The sequence below is a fragment of the Amphiprion ocellaris genome, chromosome 10 (assembly GCF_022539595.1).
Source record: "Amphiprion ocellaris isolate individual 3 ecotype Okinawa chromosome 10, ASM2253959v1, whole genome shotgun sequence".
NCBI classification, from domain to species: domain Eukaryota; kingdom Metazoa; phylum Chordata; class Actinopteri; family Pomacentridae; genus Amphiprion; species Amphiprion ocellaris.
This window is the reverse complement of record NC_072775.1, coordinates 22,528,925-22,556,490: the sequence shown is the minus strand read 5'-3', so window position 1 is coordinate 22,556,490 and position 27,566 is coordinate 22,528,925. Positions and strand designations below refer to the sequence as shown.

Here is a 27,566-nt window from a genome sequence, read left to right as displayed (position 1 = left end):
TCATCACGGTTTACCCGCTCCTCCTGTTTTACAAACAGTTGTGGTGACTTACACTTGCAGCTTGCAGACAGTACATACATAACACACATGCACACACTACATACTGAACATAAGAGCAGTTTAGGCATAGACACCAAGAGCTCTGATCAGTGGTGCCTGTGACACATTCTCCAGTGTCTCACAACACAAACCAAATAATTGGGAAGAAGTTCATGACAACATTTTTTCTTTATTTATTGTTTTTCACAGTATGAAAACCTCAGGATGGCATGGCTTAAGAGGTTAAAGGTTACTCAGATAACTACTGTAATATTAGAAGAAGATGGTGTCTTGCTTTTGCTGGCCTTCAAGCTGTTTTTACAACAAAGATTAATCACAGGTCAACCATCTTCCATACATTACATTAACTGCTGATAGTGGCCACAGGAGACAGAAGACATGTCAAGCAACTACAAGCACACAACTATTCTGTCTGTGCCACCTTCCTTGTTTGCTTCCTTGACAAGCAATGCCCAAAGCTCTTTAGCCCAGCACATGAAAGACACAGGAGGAAGCAGCTGGATTCATGGTTTATTTAACTGCTTTGTTGCACCGGCATGTGCCGGGGTAAAATGCTTTGGAGACAGCCCGGTCGCTACTGTTTTCTTTTTGATTTCACGACGCTGCATCATCCTTTAGTCCTTCTTCTCCTCCTTGCTGTCCTCGTCGTCTGGGTTGTACACGCTGACGGTGAACTCGCCGGCCTCCGTGCCGTACTTGTTCTTGACCACGAGGGCGTATTTGCCAGAGTCAGCCGTGGTGACGGAGGCGATTGTGATGCTGGCAAACTTTCCCGCCTCGAACTTGAGTTTGTAGCGGTCGTCAGATAGCAGCTCCCTGTCGTTCTTCATCCAGCACACCTCAGGCTGAGGCTCACCCCAGACGTTGCCAGTCAGGTTCAGGGACTAAAGAGGGACAGAAGTTTGGAAGGGGATTGATGTATGGCATGCAAACATGCATTCCACAGGAGATCTTATCAGAGTTCATAAGGATGAGACGCTCACAGGAATGATTAGATGAAATATGAAGTGAAAGGTGAAGCTAAAGGCTTCCACACGGTGTATTAACAGAGTGAATGTCTAATTTATTTACCTTGCCCTCCTGGATTGCAACCACATCTGGCAAGCCTCCAACAACACGAGCACGGTCTAAGCAAGACGTACAGGAGTGAGCCAAGAATGTCAACCATCAATCAGTCAGTCAGCCTGAAAGCATTTGTCTTTTGACAGCACAACATCCACCAGAACTGCATTTTTAACGGCTAAGTGAACCTCAGCGAACCACGTAAGTTTCAGCTTAAAACTGTCTTTGTTAAATTCAATATTTCAGAGGCATGGTAATTTCATCTCCAGAAAATCTCATTTCTATTAATGAGATCTCAACTGCTGCATCTTCAATTCCACTGAACCAAAGTAAAAAATTAAACTGAAGGTCTCTGTATCCAGCAAATGTTACATCATTTCACAGAGCAATGCCTCTCGGTAGAAGCCAAGGAATAAATAACCACTTACTTCTCTCTGCGATTGCTGCCGCTCTATGGAAGGAAGTAGAAAGATATTGTCAGAAGCATCTTAAAATGGTATCATGGTTATTCCAAAGCTATACAATACCTGGAAATGTATTCTGAGGGCCTCTGAACTGGCTTACAGAGTACATGGAGTCTATTTTAAGTTTGTGACGACAGCAACTATATATTGGCATAAACATCATTTCAGACAGAAATACAGAATTATACAAAAAGAGGAACAAGTCAGGTGAGGTTGTTTACTTACTTGAGCTTCTGGAATTCTTCAAATGCCTCCTCCCACGCTGCAGCAGAACAACAGTTATCCTTTAGTTACACTTGCACCACAATATCCAAAGTATATTGAATGTAATCCTTTTTATGCCTGGAGCATCTCTCTCTTTTTGACTTCAAACTGTCACTCACCCTTGCCACTCAGATCAAAGACTCTCTTTACACCGTCCTTGCCGTCAAAGACGTCCATGGTGTATTTGCCCTTGTCCTTCTCAGTGGGCTCATTGATCTTAAGCCAAAGCTGCTCTCCTGTGACACCAGACTTAACCCTCTCTGAAGCAGCAATCTTACCATCTCTGATGAACAAACAGGGAACACAGACATCAAGTAATGCTAGAGTCCTCATTGACTGAAACTGTAGCATGATGAGATCTAATTCAATGAAGAGCAAACATTCAAAGAGGGAGCAGTAGCTACATTTGCAAAATCTCCTTTGAATTACAACAAAATTATACACATGCTGAGATCTCGTTCCCATCTACACTACCGTTCAAAACTCTGGGATCACTTAGAAATGTCCTCATTTTTGAAAGAAAAGCATTTTTTTCGATGAACATAACATTAAAGGAATCAGAAATCCAGTCTAGACATTGTTAATGTGGTAAATGACTATTGTAGCTGGAAACAGCTGGTTTTTAATGGAATATCTATATAGAGGTACAGAGGAACATTTCCAGCAACCATCACTCCTGTGTTCTAATGCTACATTGTGTTAGCTAATGGTGTTGAAAGGCTAATTGATGATTAGAAAACCCTTGTGCAATTATGTTAGCACATGAATAAAAGTGTCAGTTTTCATGGAAAATATGAAATTGTCTGGGTGACCCCAAACCTTTGAAAAGCAGCGTATGTAGAGTTTTCACGTAATTCATCACAGGATCATGAAAGGGAGCTCAAGATTTTGGTCTAAATATTTTGTTATTGTGCAATATTATTCACCAGAGTGCAGGAACAGGACATTGCTTCATATTATATATTGCTTGCCTAGGTGATTCCATATATGCAAAGCATGTTGCAGTAGTTTATGTAGAACCTTTGAAGGTTGTAGATAACAAGTAATATCATGACTACCATGGATAATTTACAGAAACCTTTAAACTTGGATTGTTTACATCCACATACTATATTTGTTTGTAAAATATTAAGAGTTATTCTCCATCCATTTGGACAAAAGAAAACTATAAGCAGGTATAACTTAGATAGTAAACTTGAAATCAGTCGGTGTTGTTTCCTATTCATTGCTTTGTGCTTTTCTTGGTGTACATGTGTGCTTTATGTGTCTTTAGTATTTACTTCTAAGACTATGAATTAAATCCTTTGTGTTGTTTAGTCTTTTTTGCTTTTGTCTTTTTGTGTCTGTTTGGTAACTGCTTTTACAAGGCTTTCTTTTCATTCATTCCCTGAGTTTATGCTTTGACGTGGTTTTCAATGTCTTGTTGATTCTTTGTACAACCTCAACCTGCTGAGAGGCTTCTGATTAAAACGATCCGTTTGGCTAAATCTGGTAATGGTGTCTTTCTTATATCCATGTCAAGGACAGCTCATGGGGTCAAGATCCAATCTGAAAATTTAGTAGCTATATTAAACAACAAACTGTTCAGCTTGGATAATTTATATGCACATGTTATACTTGATTCTAAAACATGAACTGTCCTGCTCCATCCATTTGAGATAGTTTGTGAAGAAAATTCCATGCAGATACATCTAGTATAGGATATTAGCATCAGCAGTCATTTAAAGGTCCCATATGGTGAAAATTATTTTGGATGTCCTCAAAATTTGGGAATGAGAAATAAAAGCTATAGGAATATGAAGATGTTTACTACTACTGTTCTTCACATTCCGTCTCAGTGAGATAGCCTCTTAGCTTTACGAGCTGGCTAAAATTTGGTCAGTTGGTAAGTAGGAATGAGAAGCCGATGGTTGCCTGTCTAAAACATTGTATAATCCTGCCTCATCACTGTCTGCTGCTTCCAGGTGAGCTATTCAGAATCAGCAGCTGTCTCACTAACTGCCAGGTTTATTTACTTTGTAGACCTGCTTCTGCTCACTCTAAAGTTCACCCTAAAGAGTGAACACAAGGGTTTTCATACACTCCCAACATCTGAGGAACTGAAGAAGCAGTGGATTACTTTTAGTACTTGTAGAAATCACCACAACAATAGAAAAATTATTAGTGATAGCACATTGTGCGGCTAATTTTGAAGCCCGAATGTCCTCCAGTTCTGCAATGACTCACATACTGTATTTTAATATGGCTGTATTCACAATGAAGTTGCTGTCTGACATTTTTTTATGGAATGAGTATGAATTCTAGGGCCAGATAACAGACAGTAGAATAGTCAGATGGGTCATACAGTCTTTGTGAAATGAACCATTTTTGCAGTATTTTGAGTTGAAAAACTGAAAGATATATTCTAGGGACACGTGAAACCTCTCATTCATTTTCTGAAAATGGGCAAAATATGGGACCTTTAATTTTAGTTGCCCTGTGTTTTTTTTTTTTTTTTTTTATCAGTGTATGCATGTGTCCTGAGTATAGCTTGTAAGACTCTAGTGTTATAATCAGACAATTTTCCTTTGGGCTACATCCAATAAATTTGTAGCAAATGGATAAGTGCTGTCTTCGATAAATACATGTAGAATCTAAACTACAGCAATATTTTATAATGTTGAGTCAAGTTATTTACTCCAGTCTAGATAATGGTATGCCTTTTCAAGAACAGCTACACTAAAGCAGAGAGATTTTTTCACTACAAATAAATGTGTATGACAGACCAGATAATAAAAAAATGACGTCAAATGTATACGCAAAGAAGGTCATTTTTACATACTTGTGGAGCCAACCAACACGCAGGTCCTCGTTGTAATATGTGACCATGGAGTAGAGGATGATGCCATGTTCAGTGCTGACAACTTTGATCTCACTGGAAGAGTTGGCTAGAGGGAAATGAACAAAAACAAGCACTTACTTGCATCTTTTGGAAATCATATAGATTGATGATGAATAAATGAAGCATAGAATATGCTGATGCATAACTATCAACAGTTCCCGCTGAGGAAACATACTGTACATGTGGACTTTACACGTGGACATTCTGCTTTAATGTGTAGACTGTGTTGTGCTTCATTACGGAATGGTAGGTTTGAATTTTACTGACTCACCAATAACTCTGAACAGCTCGTTCATTACAGCTTGATATCCTGAGAAAAGCAAGACATACCAGTAATTAATGTCATCTTCGCTGATATCACATTTTTGTAAAACGAGCAGCACTGAAATTCATCAAGGACACTTTACCTGCATCTGTCAGATTGAAGGTGCTCTTATCTTTGCCTCTCTCATCCCTCAAGAAGACCTCGTAAACACCCGCATCTTGCTTAGAGATCTAGAGTTCAAAGCAAAAGTCACATCAGTATCCACGAGGGGATCATTTATTCCCTTCAACCTAACAGAGGGAAATACAGTAATATTCGTAGGACAGGTAGCAGACAGTAGAATAGGCAGACAGGGACCAACTAATCCGAAAAGGCAAGCTTTTCTCCCGCCCATGATGCTGCAGGCGTTAAGAGGAAAACATGGAAAGGATGGTGGGACACATGAAAAAGGTAAGACAAAGAGGACACATGGAGCAATAAGGCGTCAACTTATGGCAGAGAGATTATGTCCAGACTTTAGGTCTTGGAGGTGGGGGAACGTCGTCTGCTGGTGGTTTTTTCCCTTCTTTTCCTTTCTTTTGCTCTTGCTTAATAATCCACTGTAAATTAGACAGATAAGCCAGTTATTGCAAATGCGACTGACAGGAGCTCATGCAATGACACTAACCCTCTCTTAATGAGTGATGAATAGACATATTTAATGAAACTTCAATTTAACTTCACTGGCACTGGGCCCTTCCTGAGGTGGCCAGCAGAGCTAAATTGAATATAGTGTTAGAAATGAAGTGAATGAATGAAAGCCACAAACACTATGTTGCACTAGCATTAAATGGGCATAAATGTTGACACGTGATCTATATGTCTGTAATACACAATTTTACAATAAGAATTAAAAGTAATTGCTTCTAAGGCGAGTTCTAGATAAAAACATCTGCCCAGATACTAATGTACTGACTCCAGCAGCACTCCACTGGGATGGGAAGGGGAACATTTTTAAAAGTGTTTCATCATTTATGATTCTGTGTGTCAGAGAGGGACGGTTAGCAGCGCAGCATCTAGTCAAGCTCTACAACGGAAGCATTGCTGCATCAGCATCGCGTTCAGTTCTTTACTCATAAGCTCACGACTCTTCACAAAGTACGGCCTCCATCTAAAGGCTGACCTTTCCGATATTAAAGGTCAGCTCGCCGTCCTTCATCTCAATTTTCTGAGAATCCTCATCATCCTCTGCAATCTCAATGGCGTCCTTAGACCAAATGATCTCCGTCTCTCGTTTGACATTTCCGATCTGTGAAAGGAAGAAGAGACAAGGGAACAAGTTGTGTAGTCTCAACACAGCTTCTTTAGAAGAAATATTGCCAGCAGTGTAAGTTCATTTTCTCACCTTGCATTTCAGCAGCACATCACATGCTGGAGTAACAGTAAAGTCGAGGTACTCAACAAAGTGAGGACCTGCAGAGAGGCAACAGAAAACAGTTTCAGAAACACATTTGTCTTTGAGCAATAAACTTTTGTGAGGAAGAAGTGAGAATCCTCACCTTGTTTCCTGACCCATTCCGCCCTCGCAAATTCTGATTTCTTCTGAAGCTCTCTGAATTCTGGACAATGATTTTAAAAAAACAACAAAAAACATAAATGTGTCAAAGTAAGATTTTTAAATTCCTATTCTTTCCACCACTGTAAACTGCATAAGAAAATCAGCTCCATCCTCAATCAAGAATAGATAACAGTAAGGAAAGGTTGTGTTCTGCTGCCTCTCAATGGACATGTACTTTAACTGCAATAAATGCAACACACCTGACAGAGTAATGCTTTTAGTTTGATTTCACTATAAGTAAACGGCAGGTTAGGCTATCTATTCTGTTTCCACATGTAAAACTATTTTACTAATGAATCTGAATATAACAGCAGCATGGAAGTAAGAGTTCCATGTGAGATCTCACCATCTCCAATTAGCACCAGACTGGTGGTGCCTTTCGCCTTGCCATCCACCAGGTTAAAGGTGAACGTTCCCTCATCGGTGACCTCCAGAGAGTCCATAAACATTTCAATGATGCCAGTGGACTTGTCAAAGTTCATTGTGTATTTCTGGAAGGAATAAAGAACAGAGAAACCTCAGTACATCACTTTTTGAAAAGTTAATACAAAGTTATTCCAATTTAGAAGTAAACACACTGAATAACATGAAACAAGCATGATTCCTACCTTTCCCTGAGTAATGATGACATCATTGAAGACATACTCCACTTGGCAGTCAGAAGTGTATTTCTCCAACTGAGTCCAGAATCGGACGCGACCCTTCTCAAGCAGGTCCATGGCCATTTGACTCTTGAAGGGAATAACTGAAGAGCAGCACATTTTTAAAAGTTCTTGTGGAAACAACTATACATTTTCTATGTAAAAATTATCGTGAGCCATTGAGTACCTTTAGCTTGGTATCAGCAATATTCTGGGCAAACATAGGCTTATAGATTGATCATATCTAGAACAGTGTCTACACTTGAATCAGTATAAAATATAAACTCTGGTGCTAATAACTTATCGTGTGCTGTATTGATATTCACCAGGGAACTTGTGCTCGTGGCTGATGTCCAGAAGACGCTTGAGGCCTGTCGAAAAGGAAAAAAACAACAACACAACAATAAAATGGATAAATGCCATGACCTCTGGAAACTGACAGACAAACAGAGCTAAGTAAATAGACAACCTTCAGGAGAAAAACAAATATACCTCAGAGTAACAGAGGTTAATTTGAAGCAGCTGTTGACACAGGCTAACAGACAGCAGTATACACATCTAAGGCTGGTCCAATCCCAGTCTACACACTCACCAACTTTGCGGCGCATTCCTGCTGAGTGTGTGTGGGTTTAGTCCAGTCCCACTGTTAAAATGTCAAGTGCATGAGGTTTCTGATGCAGATTTTTTGTGCCCTTTCTGTGACTTCTCATATCTGCAGACTTTCCAGAGGGTCTTTCCTGTGGTTTATAATGAAAACACCTTCCACAAAACTGGATACAAACCAAATACGGAAGGTGGAAGGAAGAAATAGGCTAGTAAATTTGTCTTGAAGCACCTGGCTTCTCTCTCTCTCTCTTTGCTTTATTTATTTGGTAGTTTTGCCAAAATGTATAAACACTGTAATTTTACAAACAACTGATCAAATTACACAAATCTAAATTCTGTCTTTTTAAATGGCTGTGCATTGTTTCAGCAGCGTGAGTTGTAATGACAGTCCATCCAATTCCTCCTTTTCACACCATTTGAAGTCCTCACAAACTCACTCACTCAGCACTACAGCTGTGACGTCAGTTGTATCTGTAAATGGGACCAGTGTTATCTGACTCACCCTCCTCAGTGAGCGTGTAGCTGGAGGAGATGCCGTCAGTGTTGGTGACCACACAGGAGAAGGTGCCCAGATCCTCCAGGGAGGGACTGTTGAAGATCGCTCTGGTTCTAGAGGTGAGCACACAAAAACAGAATGTGAGGGAGGATGAAGGACTTTTGATGGTTTGATGGGGAAAATGTTTGCAGTGTAGACAGGTGTTGGGTTTTCTGGGCACATAAAGGACACTTACTTGCCCTTTTCGCTGATAATAGTCAAGCGAGAGGTGTCTGTGATTGCCTGGTAATTCTTGGACCAAACAAACTCAGAGCCCTCTTTCATCTCAGAGCACTCGAAGATCATAGAAATCACTCCGTTATCATCGACATCCACATAAATCTCCTTGGTGCCTGCAACAGAGAGAGTCAGTGGTGATCTTGCGAGGACATCACTAGAATTACAGATTTCAGTCTTTGTGTGGGCAAATAATAACAATGTAAGACAGGAAAGTCAGTGAAGAGACGTCTACAAGCTGAAGTTGTGTCACTATTGAAAAACTTTCCAGACCTGCGTAGGACCACTATGTGACTGAATATGTGAGTTACATAACAATCACACTCACCAGGACGAGTCTGGGCCAGGATTGGGCCTAAGGCTGCTGAGGGCTTTCCAACTCCAGCGAGATTTTGAGCACGCACATGGAAGACGTAGGATGTACCAGCCTTCAGCCCAGTCACCTGAATCGGCACATGACGAGTCAGGGTGAGGTAACTTCCTTTGTCATTTCATATGCATATTTCAGATGAAGATAAATGCAGGAAGGCCATGTTGTCCAATCCACAACACATGGATCATCCTTACCTTCATGTATTTCATCTTGTTGGCCTTCTCGTGAACAGCCTTCCAGCCATCGCTGCCAGCAGACGCCTCCTTGATGTCCAAATAGTAGCCGTTGACAGGAGTGCGGCCATTAAATACAGGTGGTTCCCACAGAACCACGACTGAAGTGTCACGGACCTCCAACACATGAAGACCAACAGGGGCACCTGGAAACACATATGAGATATTTAAATGATCAGGGGATAATTACAGATTCTGAAACAAACTGTAAATGTTGAAAAAAGAAAATATAATTGAAAAATATTGACAATATAGCGAGGGTTTCAAAGTCAGTGGAATTACATTTAATTTAAATCATGGTACTGCTAACCAATATGGCAATTCCACAGAAACCCTATTATGAACAGAAATGTGTTTTGCGTATTGTTCAAAATACATTTTTAATGTGTCCTCATGATCCGATGAATTGGCTATCTATTAGAGATGGGCTGTGGCCAATACAAGTGATCTAACTGACTGTTATCTAAACTTCGTTGGGTGTTTGTCTCTGTAAGTCTTGTATTACCTTAACGACCACAAATTTTCATTATAAATTCATGAATTATTTCTTTTATCATCATTCAGTTTGTAAGAAAAGTTAAAGGATAAATCTTTCTAACTAAATTTTGTCAGACCCTAGTTGATATCGTAAAACTGTGTGTTTTGACCAACACTCAGTTCAGAACCAAAAGACATTTCGAATTATCACATTAGAAAGGTAGGGCATACATTCTTAATATCTTTCCAACCAGATAGCGTTCAGTAGTTTTTTCTTAGGTGCTCCGTGTGACACTGCAGCTCTTTGATCAATTTGCACCATCAAAGTGAAACAAATGGATACAGATGCTTAATTGTCTCTCAGACTCATTTTAAATTAGTCACATGGGTTTTTTTGTTTCAGAATATATTTGAACCAAAATGAAAAATGACTCAATGTTCTATTTTTTGTGTTTTGTGCTTATGGTTGGACTGTACTATTAGTAGCTAGAGGATTTCACACAAAACCACTGATCCAACAGCACAGGTACAATATGCATGTAACACATGTGACCATGCAATAATTTGTTGGCTACCCAGTTTTGGAGACATTTGTGAATATTAATACTAGACTGGAACCACTGAGTAGCTAACTGCTAAACATTGCATTGTCAAGCAACAATACAAATGTGATTATCCGTTGGTGAAGTACTTGAAGGAAATGGACAACAAAAATTTAAAACCCATATTTCATTAGATTCATTTTGATGGTACAAATTGAACAAAGAGCTGCAAAGTGTTAAATGGTAAAGTCCATCCATCCATCCATCCTTTATCTATACACCGATTAATCCTCATTAGGGTCACAGGGGGAGAGATTCTATCCCAGCTGATTTAGGGTGACGACAGGGGACACCCTGGACAGGTCATCAATCTATCCCAGGGCTTCATATAGAGACAAACAGTCACACTCATATTCACACCTATGGACAATTTAGAATCACCAATTAACCTCAGCTCGTTTTTGGACTGTGGGAGGAAGCTGGACTACCAGGAGAAAATCCATGCATGCACCGGGAGAACATGTAGAAAGATCCCAGGCCCAGGCTGGGACACAAACCGGGGATCTTGCAGCTGCAAGGCGATGGTGCTAACCATCAAGCCACTGTGCAGCCCTAAATGGTAAAGTGATCCTGAAAATACTTGCCAAAAAACTTTCTGTTGATTAGTCATCATTCTCATTGTAAAATCTAAGAGCACATTGCCTCCCATACCTGGAACAGTAATGGTCCATTCCTTGCACTCCAGAGCTGCACTGGGCAGAGAGGCTTTACTCACACCAGCCATGTTCATCGCTCTCACTTGGAACTGGTAGAAAACATTTTCTTTCAGGTTCTCAGCCTAAAATGCAAATAATTAGAGACAATTAAAACATACATGCACTCTAAGCTACAGTTTATTTTTTATTGTAATTACCAAGCAGCGCTTGTAAACAACCTAATAATGTGGTAAAACTGACTGCCAGCTTGACAAAATGTAGTGATGATACTAAGAACTGTGACTGGTTACTACTCCTCCAGTCACAGATCAGATCAGCTCCACTCTAAATGTGTAGTGCTGCCTCAGGTACCAGAACTTACTTTATATGAAGTTGTAGTTAGTGCCTGGTGGTTCAATTCATGCCATTTCCCAACAACGCCTCCCTTCACGGTTCTGTAGTCCACAAAGTATCCCCTGACATCAGCTCCTCCGTTGTTAGCGGGTGCAGTCCAGCCCAGGACCATGTAGTCCTTGACGGCCTCCAGCAGGGTTACACCGCTGGGTTTCCCAGGTATGGCTGTGGTGAGAGAAGACAAGCTGGTTGGCAAGCAATTGTAAGAGAAAACGTGATGGAGTGTGTCAAAGAAAATCAGTCACTTCAGACTGTCTTGTACTTAATGAGAAACTCATAATCACTCATAATTTCAAACAGATGGCCTGGCATTAGCCAAATCTCATACAGATCTTATTGGTCATTAGTATTAAGATATCACAGCGTTTATAACTGCTACAGTTATACAAGCCACATGCTTTGCACACACAAGCAATACACTATTTTTAGAATCACTGTAATGGATAAAATACTTACACTCAAGGCCAGAAGCAGGACAACTTTCTCACTAAGAAAATCTCCGAAGCCAGGTGAGTCTCTCGTTAGGATCATGCTCTTTAAGAACACAATTTTTTAGCCTTCACCTTGGCCATGCACCAAGAGGTACCCCTGAAGAGTTACCACATAGCAAAACAAAACTCAAGCAAGAATGTTTCCAGCATGTTTGCAGAAATCAATATCTACACAAAGTAAAAGCATTGTAAAACATTATCTGACTGCTTTAACCTTGTCACTAAAAAAAAAAAAAAAATATGCCAGAATGGGAAACATGACTAAATGTAGTGTTAGTGATGAATATATCATGCAGGCGCATGCAGTACATCAAGCAGCACTTGCATTTCAAGAGTACATGGGAATTTTACTGCAAAAGAAAAAGTATTCTCTGAGAATCTAAAAATGGGTTCAGATGAAAATTTTGGGCCATGACATGACGAAGAAACGGTGGAAGTTAATATATGAACACACACATATATATATAGGTAGTGTGTATATATATATATATATATATATATATATATATATATATATATATATATATATATATATATATATATATATATATATATATATATATATATATATATATATATATATACACATATACATATACATATATATATACATACATATATATAGATATAGATATACACATTTATTTATGTGCTAACATAATAATTGCACAAGGGTTTTCTAATCATCAATGAGCCTTTCAACACCATTAGCTAACACAATGTAGCATTAGAACACAGGAGTGATGGTTGCTGGAAATGGGCCTCTGAACCCCCATGTAGATATTCCATTAAAAATCAATCGTTTCCAGCTAGAACAGTCGTTTACTACATTAGCAATGTCTAGGCTATATATCTGATTAATTTGACGTTATCTTCATTTTTTTTTTTTTTTTAAAAACTACTTTTCTTTAAAAAAATAAGGACATTTCCAAGTGACCCCAAACTGTTGACAGGTAGTGTATGAGATCCTTAAAATAGAAAGAAAGCAGAAAGAAAGAAAAAGAAAGAAAAAGACATATACATTCTCAACAATCATTCTCTGGATGATGCTGGGAGGATGAATCAGTGTGAATGACAATGTGACCAATGGTAGTTAATTCTGATGCAGATACTCACAGATGGCAGCCTGTACAACCACAGCATCAGAATTAGAGGAGCTCTGACTGTATCCAGCAGCGTTTACTGCCTTGACTCTAAACACAAGGTTGGCCCCAGTGGTCAGGCCATGGCACACAAACCTAAACAGAATAGAGAGATTATCATTTTACTCAGTTTATTATTAATAACAGCAGAAAGTGTTACCGCCAACCAACAGACTGGACCTGGGTTATTTAGGGGAATAACTGCTCTGGAAGAAACATACCTCAGTGGATTCAGCCATGCAGTTTGAACTACTTTCAGAAACTCTCCAAGTTAAAGGGCATCAAACATAAAACAGTTTTTTACAGTCTCTAACAGTCTGTCTGGGGTTTACTTGGCAGCTCTAGCTTTACTTGGTCTGGTATGACCAGAGTGAGACTTCATTCTCTGCAAAAGAATGCCTTCACTCCACTGTATCTTACATAGAGAAGAGTTGTTTGTTGAAATATTAATGTTACATTTCTGTTCAAAATCTGGCATTTTGTGGCTTTCAAATTCTTCCCAGTTTGTGCTATTATTACACTACATTTTATCATTTTTCATTTTCCCATAACTGTCACTGTCAATGCTATTGAATAAAGTTACAGTCTTTCTTCAAACTTTAATAAAGAATACTTTATGTCTGGCCCACCTGGTCTGCTTGACAGGTTTATTGTTGCAGGGCACCCAGTCATCCGTGCCCACCACACTGCATTCAATATAGTAACCTGCCAAGTGTTTCACATCCTTAGAGGCCGCCCAGAAGACCACCACAGAGGTGTCAGTGTTCCTGGTGGCCACTGGGTTGCCTGGAGCTGACGGCAGATCTGTTAGAGAGAGAAAGAGGGTAGTAAAAAAAAAATAAGAAAGAAAGAAAGGATTTGTTAGCAGTAAGTGTAAATAATGAACAACAATGATGCAGAACTGTGCAGGAGTCTCTGATGAAGAAATAGGGCCGGGCAGTAAAGCAGTGCTATTATGATTTTTGACAACCTCCTGCAGCCCTATGCAGGATGCCGATTCCCAAGTGTGGCAGCTCACCCAGTTTATCTCCCACTGTGATGTCTCCTGTGGATTCAGAGGGTTCGCCCACGCCAGCCGAGTTGCAGCAGCGCACACGGAAGCTGTAGGATTTACCCTCTGCCAGGTCGAACAGGGCAAAGCGGGGAGACTTGACTGGCATACCAGTGTTCACCCTCTGCCAGGTGTCGGTCCCAGACATACACTGTGGTCGACCGAGAGCCAGAGAAATGTTAGACACGGAGGCAGATAACATGACTGTAATAAGGGAAATCGAACAATGTCATCGTCACTGTATATTATGGTATGGCATGAGGGGTATCAAGTCTCCAGTTGCTAGTCTTCTGCATGTCAGTTGTCTAATGGTCTGTGGTCAACATTTACTGTCATTGTTTCATTTGAATAGGTTCACTTTTGGTAGTAAAATTCAACAATTAAAGAAAAATCTAAATTAAGATTAGGGGATATTCTGAAAAAACTGTCTTTTTTCCGTCTACGTGTTGTTTTCATATTTCAATGAAACGACTGAAAAAAGGACATAAGCTATAAATTACTGACACTGACATATTTGCAATGATGCTAATCACTGCGCGCTGGTCCATTAACATATGCTGACAATCATCTTGCGAACATTCACATTTAATATTGAGCAGCAATACAATATCCAATACAAAACAGTTAGACTTTAGTTCAGTGACTTGTATTACAAATACATTTCTGTTAATAATAATGGTCCATATGAGAAAACATTGGAATTCTCATTTACTACCAAAACAAAGGCTTGGAAATCACTTTATATCGAAGAATATTTTGAAACTTGATGTATGCCCATGATTCATTTTTCCATTTCTCCTCACCTTCTCTATGTAATACATGACTCCCTCGTGACCCCTCTGCACAGGGGGCTTCCAGGCGAGAACCACATAGCTCTTGGTTGCCTCGGTAACCACAACATCAGTTGGTTCTCCAGGGACCACGCCCACTGAGTAGGGAAGACAACGCTCATTATTTGAAGGTGATCAACCAGAGAGCTTATACTTATGACTAGTGCAGGTCTGTTGGGCTGATTGTTGATTCTTATGCAAATATAGCTGAATTTCAGTGCAGATACCAAAAGAAAACAGTATTTTTGGTTGCATTAGTATGAGGAAAACAAATATATTTATTTCACAAACTCCTTTTATGCCAGTTATCAAAATATGTCTCAAATGATCAACATTTAATGATTTGTCAGTACAAGCAGTCATATAGGAACTCCTTCTGCATAAAATATTGTCCAAAATTATATATTGCATACATTTTAAGAAATGTCTGTATAAAGAATCTACTGAAAAAAAAAATGTAGCAGCTCAGCTCTGATGGCGGTAGACTTATCTGGAGCTTTGTTCTTAACCCCTTGATGCCTGAATTTATTTACAATTAAATTTAAAAAAAAGTGTGTTTTTGCTTTCCAGCTGATGCTAAAATAAAGTGAAGTAGACTGTTAATTTGTCTATTATGCATAGAAGAGATATATAATAATAATAACAACAGATACATAATAATTAGGTCCCACTTTGACTGGTCCTACGAGAAACCAGTGCTTGCAAAAGGTTTTGAGGTACGTGTTGAATATGCACAAACCGGCATTGGGGGAATCAATACGCTATCTCGGCTGCAGTCTGAATGAAAGTAGTATGATGCAAATTCACAACAATAGGCATCAAGGGGTTAATGATTTTACAGCAAAAACTTGGAATCTGTATGCAGTAGATCTGTTTTCATGAGTCCATTTTAATAAGGTCATGCTAGAAAACATATAAAAGAAAAATCACTGTGTGTCAAGTGTTTATATTCCAGTTTCTTTCTCAATTTGGAGACACACATCGATCATACTGCTGTGTGACAAAGCCAAAGAAGAGAAGTCTGTATCCTGCAACCGTGTCTATAGATAGATTTGTGGGTTTGTTTGAGATTTGCTAATGCCGTGATAGTATGAAAGATGGATGTGGGTGTCAGGAGGCAGAGCTCTGGCCTAATTTATTACTCTGGCAAGGAACGTGGTGGAGTTATGTGATGATCGGTGTGCGTTTGTCCGTCTGTCTGTGTGTTCACAACATTACTCAAAAGTGGAATAAAGGATTTGGATGAAAATTTCAGGGAAGGTCAGGAATGACGCAAGGACCAAGTGATTAGATTTTGGCAGTGATACAGCTTATAGTCTGGATGCACGGATTTGTTAAAGTTTTCTGTATCATTGGGAGATCACATGATCGTCAGCAGGCAGCTGACGATCCTACTACATATCGACAGCTGCAAACTTCTCTGGACTTATCCGTCGGAAATCATACAACAACTGAGCAGCCTTGGTGGAGTACTGCGCTGTCTGACTGCTAAACTTGTTATTCCTGACATAACTTGATCAGTACTTGAAAGATATTAAAGTTTTACACCGAGGACAAACTATAAACTGCCGAGCCAACTGAAGAGCACAATATCTAACATGATACCTTAATACTTTAATACTCCTTACCAGTGGAATCTTCCTCTGTGAACTTGATCATTCCAGTCCAAGGTGCTGAAGGACCAGCTGTTGGGAGGAATAACAGAAATATATTTAAAAATTCAGAGGGGTGGTTTGTTGAATCACATCAGCGGGACTCTTACCTCTGAGACGGGCCCTGTCAGAGGGATCCATGGCGACCACGGCCTCAGAGACACGGGACGGACGGCTGACTCCTGCCTTGTTCAGGGCCCGCACCCTGAAGATGTAAGAACGCCCCTCCACCAGTCCGGTGACAGGGAAGCGGGCGTACTTCACTGGGGTGTCATTACACTGAGCCCAGTGATGGGTGCCCACCTCACACCTGCAGAACATTTTTATGTTAGATTTGCGAACATTGGTATTTAACATCAAGAAAAAATACCTCACAGCAAAAAAGCTGGTCTTAGACAACGTCAGCCTCTTTGGGCTTGAATGATATAAATAACTGACACAGAAATAAACAGCCCATCATTCAGACTACCTGCCCACACAGTGACAGCAGGTAGGGATCCATGTAGGTGTTATTTATCTCGATGATGACATTTATCTGTCGAGACTGCAGCTCGACGGCAATCTAGGACAAATTTGGGTGAGCGACATGTGCCTGCAGTATTTGTTTTTCTACATCAAAAGAAAAAGTACAATCAAGTTTTACTGTATGTCTTGTAAATAGAATGATATGAAATCCTATGTAAAGTGAATTATAATTGAATTGGCAAATAATGTTGTGTAAAACATGGGCAAAATATTGTAAAGCGTGAGTGAGGGAGGTGACCAACCTGTCGATGTAGTATCCCAGGATGGAGCTGCTGCCCTCCACCGCTGGCTGCTTCCAGGTTACCACCACATAGTCCTTGTTGGCATCATGACAGCGCACATCCAACGGAGCCACGGGAACCCCCTCCACCTCCACATCCGCATCTGGCAAGGCAAGGTCCACATGCACGCACACACACAGACACACACACACATAAGCAAGAAGACACACATTTGAGAGGAGCTGTTTCTAAATCAGGCTGATCTCCATTACATTCTCAGTTTTCACTTTCTGACCTACTTACTAAGGTCCTTACAGTACAGAGAGTGTGTGGCAGCACTGTAACTAGCTAAGATACAGTACTTTATACCTTACTAACATTAACAAGAGGTTTTGAAGATTCTTTTTTCTGTATAAACCTTTAGATGTAAACAGAGCACACGCTCTGTGGCGGCTTTTCAGACATGCAGACAGATATAGAAACAACATTCCTCATAGGCATCCAAACACCTCACACAGAGCCGTGTGTCACTTAAAGCTGTAGCAGAATTAAATACTTCCCCACTACATCTGTAATATGGTGCAGTTTGCACATAGCACTGTTACATAAACTGTACAATTCAGGGCTGATTTAAGGGTCAGTGGTTTTGGAGGTAAATGAAAATACTGATGTAAGACAAAATTAGAAAGCTACATTTTAAGAGACCCTACTTCTGTAGTGAAATCACCTCCTGTGACAGATGACTTTAGGCACTTTACCTCTGACAAACACATAGGCAGAGTAGGAATCAAAGCCAGATTTGGTGTTGATGCGCAGGGTGTACATGCCCTCGTCTTCCTTGTTAAGGTGGATAAGAGTGAGTGTGGCACGCTCCCCAGACCAGTGGGTGTGCACCCATTTAGAGGGCTTCAAGGGGACAGCTGGTGAGACAAGTCAATAACAAAGAAGTGGGATTGGACACATGAGTAGATTACACTTGGAAAGGAAACATGGATGAATAATTTAGTGAAGACGATGCACTATTTCCACTTCAGTCTTCTACGTACAGTTTCTGTACCACACCACTTCAGGCTGGTACTTCTTCACAGTGGGATAAATGATGACAGTGCAGCCCAGGCTCATTGTCTCCCCTTCACGGCCAAAGGCCACCTCAAATTTGTCAATGATAGTGGTTTCAAAGGTTACACCATGCTCAGGGCTGAAACCATCTGGGGACAGGAAAAAACACTCAATGAAGTTGATATGGTCAAAGTGCCCCATCCAGCACATTTTTCGCTTAACAGTTCCATATTTCCTGTCCCTTCAACACTCTTTCTAGACACAACAGTGTTTAGGCTCACTTATAGTGTCTCTTCAGTGTCCCTTTGTGTCTTTAACAGAAAGTAGCAACTAACAGGGAATTTGTAATCCTTCAGTTTAAGTGTATCAGGCTGAAGAACTCCTTTCTGTTGCTTAATATGGATCAGTGTGTTGCCAGATTAGATTATTGTATTCAAAATTTTGCCTATATACTTTGGTAATACTGTTATTTCTATGATCTTTATGTATGAGCAAAAAGATCATGAGAATTAGTAACTGTGTGTTTACCAAGAAAACTGACCTTAAAGATACAGAATTAATTCCAGACTAAGCTGCAGTACAGTCGTATCGTATTTGCATCGTATCTGGTCTTCTAGAAAAGCTTCACTTAAAACAGCTTTCTAGGTAAGAACATAAAACACTCTGTAGTGCTGAGAAGAACAAACCTAACTGACACATTCTGTGGATTTACCACAATGAGTAAGTCTTTAAATGTTACACAGTCATTTTTTCCATTGCTGATATAGCAGTTTGGATTAACATAGCCTTACGCTATACTTTTTTGATTTGATGGCTTGTATTGACCACCTGGTGTGTGAAATGTACAATATATATTATATATATACATAACTGTCTTACGTGGTTTAGGATCAAGTGGGCCTGCTTCCTCTCCCTCTTGGAACCCTGTGGAGAGAAATCTGTCAGTAAGCCAGTAATTATGTTGAATTGTTAGCACAAAAACTGCTTCATCTTCATCAACTACTCCATCTTTGCACTTTTAAACTTTATTTTTATTTTTTCTGTTAAAAATTTTTTTCACCCTTGTATATATTGTAAATAAAGCTGCTGTAACAATGTAAATTTCCCCTGGAGTGGGGAGAAATAAAGAACTTTATCTTTATCTTATCTTCAGCTTTTGTAAATGAGCTTTAAGACTTCCCTGCAGCCAGTTTCTGTAAAGAGTGCTACTCTAGACACAACTGTGGGAGCATGGAGAGTTCAAGTTGGCATTCCAAACATCTATTTTGACCTCTAACTGAAGGAGACAGGAGAGGCTGTGCAGAGAAGGAGGGAACAATATGTGAAAGAAAAGACTGAGGTACCTACTTTTGATAACAATGTTGGCCACAGACGAAGCTTCCCCCTTCACATTGAGGGCAGAGACATGATACTTAGCAGTGTCCAAGAAATCACAGCTGAAAACAGAATGTGCACACGTGTAAGATGATCTGTTTTTCATTCAAAATTGCTGAAAAGAATGTATTCAGGTGTGGATAAAGTGAATTTGGGGTAAATGTTCCTAGTTCTGATTGAGACCACGTGGTGTGAGCTGAATGATTACCTACTTCTTGATCTCCAGGGAGTGCATGTTGTAATTGCTCTCGGCTGTGTACTTCTCAGGGTGGGCTTTGGCATCAATGAGCACGTTGTTTTTGTACCTTGAAAACAGTAAAAAAGAAGACAGCTGTTTATTTTTACTGTTGTCTTTAGAGTGTTTAATTGCAGAGGAGTGTGTGTGTTCAGGCTGCAGCTGTGGAAAATAGATTTGGCTGACGGAGACGGAAACTTCCCGATGACACACGCATGACTGATCACTCGAATCCTCCTCTTTCCTTGTGACTCAGAGAAGGTGGAGAAAAATGAACTCTGAGCGTAACTTACCAGGCCATCCTGGGTTTGGGCCAACCAGCCACAGTGCAGTGCAGCTTGACAGTCTTGCCCTCCCAGACCGTCTGTCCACGGGGCTTCACGATAAACTCCGGAGGGTGTGTGAGGCTGTCTGGATTCATCTTCTTACGAAACTCGGACCATTCATCCATCTACAGCACAGGAGGGAAACCAGTTAGTGATATAAAGGGAATGATTACATGTGAGCTTCATGCGATGGATTAGATTTTTTCAAAATGAACATCATGCCCTTGTACACATAAATCCACAGAGGAATGGAGGGGAATTACCGTCCGTCCGAGTTGCAGGCGTTCAGCGGATTCTCTGACTTGCTTTGTTCTGGTTTTCTTCTCCACTTTGACATCCATTGCCTCCCGAGCCTCCCTGACAAACAGGTTCCTCATGGCCACATAGTTAATCCCCTCCTCTGTAACATCCTCCTCCCGGGCCTCCATCAGGCCCCGAACCACTTCATGACTGAAACGATGCAAAACCAGCAAGATGTGACAACAGGAACATGTCCCAAAACACAGTGTGTGTGATAGAAATTGTACTGAAGATCCTTTCTCACTTGGCTCTAAATACAGGAACAACATAGCCAATGATTTCTTTGTCTGTGTCCATCGCCAGGTAGGTGCGTTTGGCTCTCGTAGGTAGCGGGCTCAGTTTAACCACCTCCTGCCCCTTCTCTGTCTTCACGGCAGTCTTCACTCTTAGAAGTGATAAACAAGATTCAGCTCATTTGCACTCTGACATCCAGTGGTCGCATGTACAGACTGTGGTGTGCTCTTTAGCATTTAAACACAGCATTATACATTAAAGAAAAGGCTTGTGAAATATACAGTTTTTAGTTTATTTTGAATCAATCCCACACTGTCCTGTTGCTGTAAATGATACTTGTTTATTAATCCCCTGAGGAAAATAGACTCAAACCAATGCCCTACCTACCCCATGTTCAAGTAATATTTGCCAAATACCACAGTGCCAAACTGTTTTAGAAAGTTACTTGGCCCTTTAAAATAATGAAGCTATTCATTTGCGATTGTAATTATCAGTAGGTCGGTAAGTGTCTGGGAGCTGAGTGCCAGAGACAGTTCATTATGTAGGTTTTATGGAACAAATCCTGGCACTCTAAGTACATAAAACAAATTCTGCTTACTAAATTCTAGTCTAAAGTTGTCTACTACAACACCTCTGGAAGAAATACTACCTTTATTAAGGTTGTAATGTTCAGCTTATGTTAAAATTGATTTAGTTTAATCAGGTGTTACGGTTATTTAGGAGACTGCAGCTTATTTGCTGTAATGTTCGCTTTGCCTTGTAAACTTTCAACTGAGCAAACACACCACATTTGCTTGCAAGAATAAAAAAAATGAAAAAGAAAGAATGCAAAGGCGCAGTCATCTAAAAATAACACAAAAACCATGAACCACACTGCTTGCTGAATATATAAACCTTAAAACTCGTATGTTGGTTATGTAATGACACATTCAGCTGATGCTACAGTCCAGTTACTCAGAGAAGAAGATGTATTTCCATCTACCTTCTAGGGTCCTGACCCATATTGCACTCTGACTCATCAGCCTCTCAGACCTTTCTTTTGTCAGCAGGGTTTAAAAATGGAACCGGAACCGGTGGCTATTCACCAAGGTGGAAAGGTTGATTTTACAGCCCTGCGTTCACACATAATCTCTGCTGAGTATGCTTTAGTCTCTGCATTTGTCCTGGAGAAAAAGCAGCATAGCACAGCTTTGATAGTGTGTAATATTTTTGGGTATAATGTGCTAAAAGTAAAAGATGATATAATCATGGAAAATGCTATTAGATGGAGGAATAGAGTTAAAACGTGTATAAAATACATAATGATGAATATTCTAGTAATGACTGATGTTTTGATGGTATGGTATATGTGAAGACCATAAAGTAAAACATGTATTTTTGGTGTAAAGACAAATCACATTCTTTGTAGAAAAATGAAATATGGAGTACTCAAAACATAATGGTGTAAATGTAAGGCAATATAACTGTTAAAAATGTGTAAGAAACTTAATACATAATGGCATAACATGCGGGAGATCTGTCACAAAATAACGGCAAGGTCTGAACATGTCTGGGCATGTTCTCTGTAAAGTGTGATCTAATAGTGAAATATGATGACCTGATGTCATGATCTGACCAATAGATTCAGAAAAGTATAATGATGTCAAAACTATCCCTCCAATAATACGCCCTATAGGTGTGGGAAAATGACCATCTCTCACAGCATAAAAGACAATGCACAGCTCAGTATCTTTGGTTTTTCTTGTGGTGTTTTCACTGCTAAGAATTACTCCTGGATTTTTGGTTGATAATAAATCCTGCTGCCCTTGAATGCTGACTTCAAGGGCTGATTTTTGGAGGATCTTTAAAGAAGCTTTTTGACCATTTAAATACGGTCAAGTCTTAGACTTGGGCCCATGATTTGGGACTTAGTTTCCACATCAATAGATGTTATTCCTTACTGGTAAGACAGGATCAAGCTGGTGGATGGGCTCAATACACCGCAGAGAGAGGCACATGGAGATAGTCTCACAAAAGATTATCAAGAAGTTATTTCTACTGCTGACTCACCAGGTGTGCTGAACGGAAGTCCTTGGTTCAGTGTGAGAGAAAGTCAAAGGTACAGAAAGTTTCCCTGCTGTAAGGAGCATTTCATTTCTAAAGAGTCTGAGAAGTTGAGGGGTGTGCATCAGTCTCAAGAGCTGAATGATGAGCAGTGAAAGCACCACATGGAAACTCAGACACAAGGTGCCGTTACACACCATCCCACAAAAAACACACACTAATCACCTTGACAAGTAGAATGTGAATATACTCTACTGTTCAAAAGTTTGGGGTCACGCAGGCAAGTTCATATTTTCCATGAAAATTCATACTTTAATTCATGTGCTAACATAATTGCACAAGGGTTTTCTAATCATCAATTAGACTTTCAACACCAGTAGCTAACACAATGTAGCATTAGAACACAGGAGTGATGGTTGCTGGAAATGTTCCTCTGTACCTCTGCATAGATATTCCATTAAAAATCAGTTGTTTCCAGCTAGAATACTCATTTACCACATTAACAATGTCTAGACCGTATTTCTGATTCATTTAATGTTATCTTCATTGCTTTTCTTTCAAAAATGAGGACATTTCTAAGTCACCCCAAGCTTTTGAACGGTAGTGTATGTCCAACAAATATTAACTATGAACCTTCTGTAGAAGCCAGTGTCCAGCCAGCTACTATTTCATGTCTGTCTTACAGTTGGCCGAATGGCAGCGTCTCATGTCTTGTCTACAGAAATAGCTCTGCTGTCCATGAATATATCTGGCAGCTTCTCACTACAGCTGAAATTCTTCCCTTGACCCCATTTAGAAAGCTCTCCTGGCTCCAGCATGTACACTGAGCCCTGCAGCCTGAAGGACAAAGAAACTCTCAACATGTTACATGTTGATAAGTGACACAATGGAAGAGCCACATATATATACAGCTCTGAGGTGCTACTTTTGCCAGCTACTAGTTCTAGACTTGTTTTGATCGTTAGTATCCCTTTAACACAACTCTATTCTCGATTTTAATCAAGGCTAATTCAATTCTAAAACGAAATTTCAGATGTAAGTTTCTGTGACTCACTTTGTTATTTATGGTATCAGGCAGAGGCTGGAAAGGGAAAGTTCACCTACACAGGTCTCAAGTTAGAACTGAAACTTTTAGTTCTTTTCACTAACCATTACTTTGTCTATAATTTTCTTCGTTAGCCATTAACTATGTATTCAGTAAAATATCAGACAATAGCAAAAAAATGTAATAATTGAAATATTCAAATTAAAAAATGGCTTATTTTGTATGATCCCAGGTCCATAGACAAATCTATTTCATTTAATCTTGTAGAAAACAAAAAAGGAAGAAAAAAAGAAGTATTAACTAGAAAATATTAAACATGTTTCAGTATATTTTCTTGAAATATAACTTTGTCTTTGTATTACTGTATTCACTGGGCTTTCTACTGCTGTGTATTTATGTGCTATTGGCTACGGATGTTAATTCCCTTCAGACCCAAATACAATGGTACAAATATTTCCATATAAACACATCATCAAAATACTGTGAGTGAGTAGTAGAAACATTACAACAACACAGAGATGTAAACTTCAGAAGTGGGCTAGGGTCAGACTTAGGTCAGTTTTCAGAACTAAAAACTTTATTTTCAATTGAGATACTCATCGATTTTTCTTCTTTTATTCCAGTACTAGGCTTAAACCATGTCTGGGAAACTGGCTGTAAGTAACACAAATTAGGAATAAAGGTTTAACCGTTTGAGATTTCGCTGACTTGAGACTACGAACGTGACTTGTCAAGTGAGATTTAAAAATAAAAATATCAATTTATGAACTAGTAAAACTGTGAATCAGTGACACAAGGCTGTGCAAGGCTTCACAGGCTCAATATTCAATTAGAAAAATTAGAAAAAGAAAAATGAAGATCTTTAAAAAAACAAACCACTGAGTAAATGAGGACCAATGAATAGAAACAACCTGATCTTCATGAAAACACACTTTTATCGACATCATCCTTGTTTCATGCTCCTGAACACGTCAGTCCAGACTCTAAGTAAACTGTTGAATATTTCAAAGAGGTAAACGCATCCATCACTTCAGAAGTGATGGAGGTAGAAGGTTACATGCAGACAACCTGCTTTTTATTTTACAGCGCTATAACATCACCCATCTTATACGTATTTTAGACCTTGCATCAGCGTCCCTCCCGTCCTCTTACCGATGGCTGCTGGTCTTGTAAGTCGAGAACGACTTCTGGCTAACAGACGACTTGGTGCTCAGGTAATAGCTGCTCTCAAAGTGAAGCTGCTGCTGCTGCTTCTCCACATGTTGATGCTGCTGCTGCTGCTGCTTCAACGTCACTTGTAATGATCCTGACATCCTGAGGGCCACTCCGCCAACTTACAACCACTGTCCTTTACTTTACCAGCTCTGTAAATCAATCTCACTGTCATTAATATCGTTGGATTTCTAAACCGGGCATTAGTTTAGAGCGGGGGATGGAAATGAGGTATTAGGAGTGATGTTTCAGGCAAAACATATTTTAAAAGATGGTGTTAAGATGGTGTTATGATGATTTTTGCTCTGTACGCGTAGCCCTAGTGTTAGCTCTGGTTAAAATCTACTGTGTTAAATGAAGCAGCAGGTAATAAATAAACTGTGGCAACCTTGAAAAACTCCATATCTTCTTTTTATGTCCTCAATGACAATACGTGAATTTAAAACACAAAAGTTGAAAATACTTTGTGAAGAATTGGAAAATAAAATGTGGTGAGATGCAAGACTGCTAGAAAAAGAAGGGTAAAATACTAAAGTATGTCTTCATTTACTTGCAGGATTTGTGTATATTAATATTACAATAAGGAGGTATTAGGGCAGCAACAAATAATTCAATTCTTTACAGATTAAGTTCCCTATTATTTTCTTATTACTCATTTATCATAAATATAGTGATGAAATAGTACTGAATACCATCACAAGTTCCTAAAGCCAGCTATGTCACATTCTGACTGCTTTTTTCACCTAAACTACAGATCATATTCAAAGTTTTTAGAGTCACAGAAAACTAGCAGATCGAATGAGTGATGTTTGATATTTTTGGGAAAAAAAATTAAAAAGACAACAAATAATACACCATCAAAACTGTTACCTATTTTTTTTCTGTGAATCTACCAAGCAATGAATCACGACCACTAATTTAAGCATGAAGGCATTGCTCAAGTTAGGCAGGTTGAAAACACTGAACACATCCCATCACCATGGAACCACAGACTACAGTCATTCTATAATCTACACATCACATGTAGTCTTATGAGAACTGATCACAGATATATTTTCTGCTGGTTATGTGCTTGAGCAACACCTACTGCGAGCAGCGTCAGGAGCTACATGTTTAAATGGACTGTAAGCCATGAGGGCACAGAGGGAATGAAGACAGAGAGATGTAGGGCATAAAAATCTCTTGTTTTTAAAGGTAGAGTAAATGTTAATGAAATAAATGAGCACTTTCACATTCAGGAAAAAACCCACTACAGTGACACATGCAGTTAAATCTACAAGAACACAGTATCCTAAAATGAAGAAAATTCTGCTAGTATCAGAGACAATAAAACAAACTGATTAAAACACATTATTCATAAAATCAATACAGTGGAAGTAGGCCTCAGGCTTGATCACTTCAGGATTACAGAATAACAGTTCCTCAGTACTGGATAAGGACTGGGATTTAAAAAGTAAAATAAAATCACTCACCACAATTAAAGATCCACCAATCCACAAATGCAGAAAATTAGAGAAAGGGTGTTTTATTCCAAAATAAGCTAAAGCAAGTTCAGATCCAGGCAAAGCAGCAGGGTGAGGGGCAGTGGACAGGAAGGCAGTCCACAGAACAAAAATAATGCTGCCACTCGGCAGAAAGCACAAGACACCGTCAGGACCTTTTAAGGCTGGGACAGCTTTAAATTTAGACCATGAGAGCATGAGAAGGGCCAGGAGAGCTGAGGAGCCTCTGCTCGGCCTCAGCCTCCGATATGCTCGCTGCAGAGGGAAATGTGGGCATCTGGATGGAGAAATCTGATAAATTAGTCCTCAGAAGAAGATATGTAGCACTTGAGTGACTGACATGAACTGGAGCAAACTAATCAAACAACTGCTATGGACAGAAACATCTCAGAGCCTCTAATGCTCATCCAAAAACCTGCCAATCTGCTGTCTCTGGCCCACAGACTGTATCCTGATGGCAGAGCTGCAGCAAAATGTGACCTGAAGGAACTTTAAACTGATTGATCTCTGTTAGATCACAGTTCAGTCTCCCAACTGACTTTATGTCCTTGATCTAAGGCATGGTTGATTAACAATCAAACTTGTGAACACTGAGAAAATCAGGCACTTTAACTTTAAGCACTTTATGATTATTCATCTGCCTAGAAAGCACTTTACTAAAATAATAGCACTTTAGGGTAGATTTAACCCAACCAGAATTAATTCATTGCCATTGTCTTTGTTTTACTACCTTGTTTTTATACATCTGCAACCCTGTATGTTTTTCTGTTATGTTTGGGACAACGGATGGAAATTAGCCTTGAGCTAAATCTGGCTTATTTGCGGCAACCTTATGTAAGCTTTATGAGATCATTCGTTCATTAATATGCACTGTCCTGTCCAAATACAGGAAGAAATGAAAAATCTGTTGTCATTCTGTTGTGCAAAATCATGCTGTGGGTTAATGCCACAATTCAATGTCGAGATAAAGAAAGATAT

General features: G+C 39.6%; 1 protein-coding gene across 3 annotated transcripts; it reads right to left on the bottom strand.

Annotated features, from left to right (window-relative positions):
* Positions 1–209: 209 nt before the first annotated feature.
* myom1a (myomesin 1a (skelemin)) lies at positions 210–26,717 on the bottom strand. 3 transcript variants are annotated; one of them, XM_035955690.2, is made up of 38 exons: positions 26,559–26,715; positions 25,027–25,238; positions 20,797–20,937; positions 20,516–20,702; positions 20,220–20,377; positions 19,904–19,996; positions 19,665–19,753; positions 19,197–19,241; positions 18,305–18,466; positions 18,017–18,178; positions 17,280–17,421; positions 16,623–16,822; positions 16,489–16,545; positions 14,834–14,958; positions 13,998–14,181; positions 13,609–13,783; positions 12,954–13,075; positions 11,315–11,511; positions 10,949–11,075; positions 9,180–9,364; positions 8,941–9,055; positions 8,572–8,728; positions 8,343–8,449; positions 7,561–7,605; positions 7,202–7,338; positions 6,940–7,084; positions 6,535–6,594; positions 6,381–6,448; positions 6,159–6,284; positions 5,512–5,595; positions 5,139–5,226; positions 5,003–5,041; positions 4,672–4,777; positions 1,970–2,133; positions 1,812–1,848; positions 1,551–1,573; positions 1,132–1,187; positions 210–944 (listed from the first exon to the last, which is right to left on the bottom strand). In XM_035955690.2, exons 2-38 carry the CDS (start codon positions 25,185–25,187, stop codon positions 675–677), a joined length of 4,539 nt encoding a protein of 1,512 aa, XP_035811583.2. In that variant the 5' UTR covers positions 25,188–25,238; positions 26,559–26,715; the 3' UTR covers positions 210–674. The 3 variants fall into 3 exon arrangements, with proteins under 3 accessions (XP_035811583.2, XP_035811584.2, XP_023142611.2); XM_035955691.2 differs by lacking the exon at positions 25,027–25,238 and having other exon boundaries at positions 26,559–26,717; XM_023286843.3 differs by lacking the exon at positions 5,512–5,595.
* Positions 26,718–27,566: the final 849 nt, after the last annotated feature.

Excerpts from the sequence above, each read along its gene's own strand:
- myom1a (XM_035955690.2), bottom strand. The coding sequence starts at position 25,187 with ATGTCAGGATCATTACAAGTGACGTTGAAGCAGCAGCAGCAGCAGCAT. Across the intron at positions 20,938-25,026 it reads TACAAGACCAGCAGCCATCG|AGTGAAGACTGCCGTGAAGA; the intron begins GTAAGAGGACGG and ends ATCACTTCTAAG. Across the intron at positions 11,076-11,314 it reads TAACTACAACTTCATATAAA|GCTGAGAACCTGAAAGAAAA; the intron begins GTAAGTTCTGGT and ends TTTGCATTTTAG.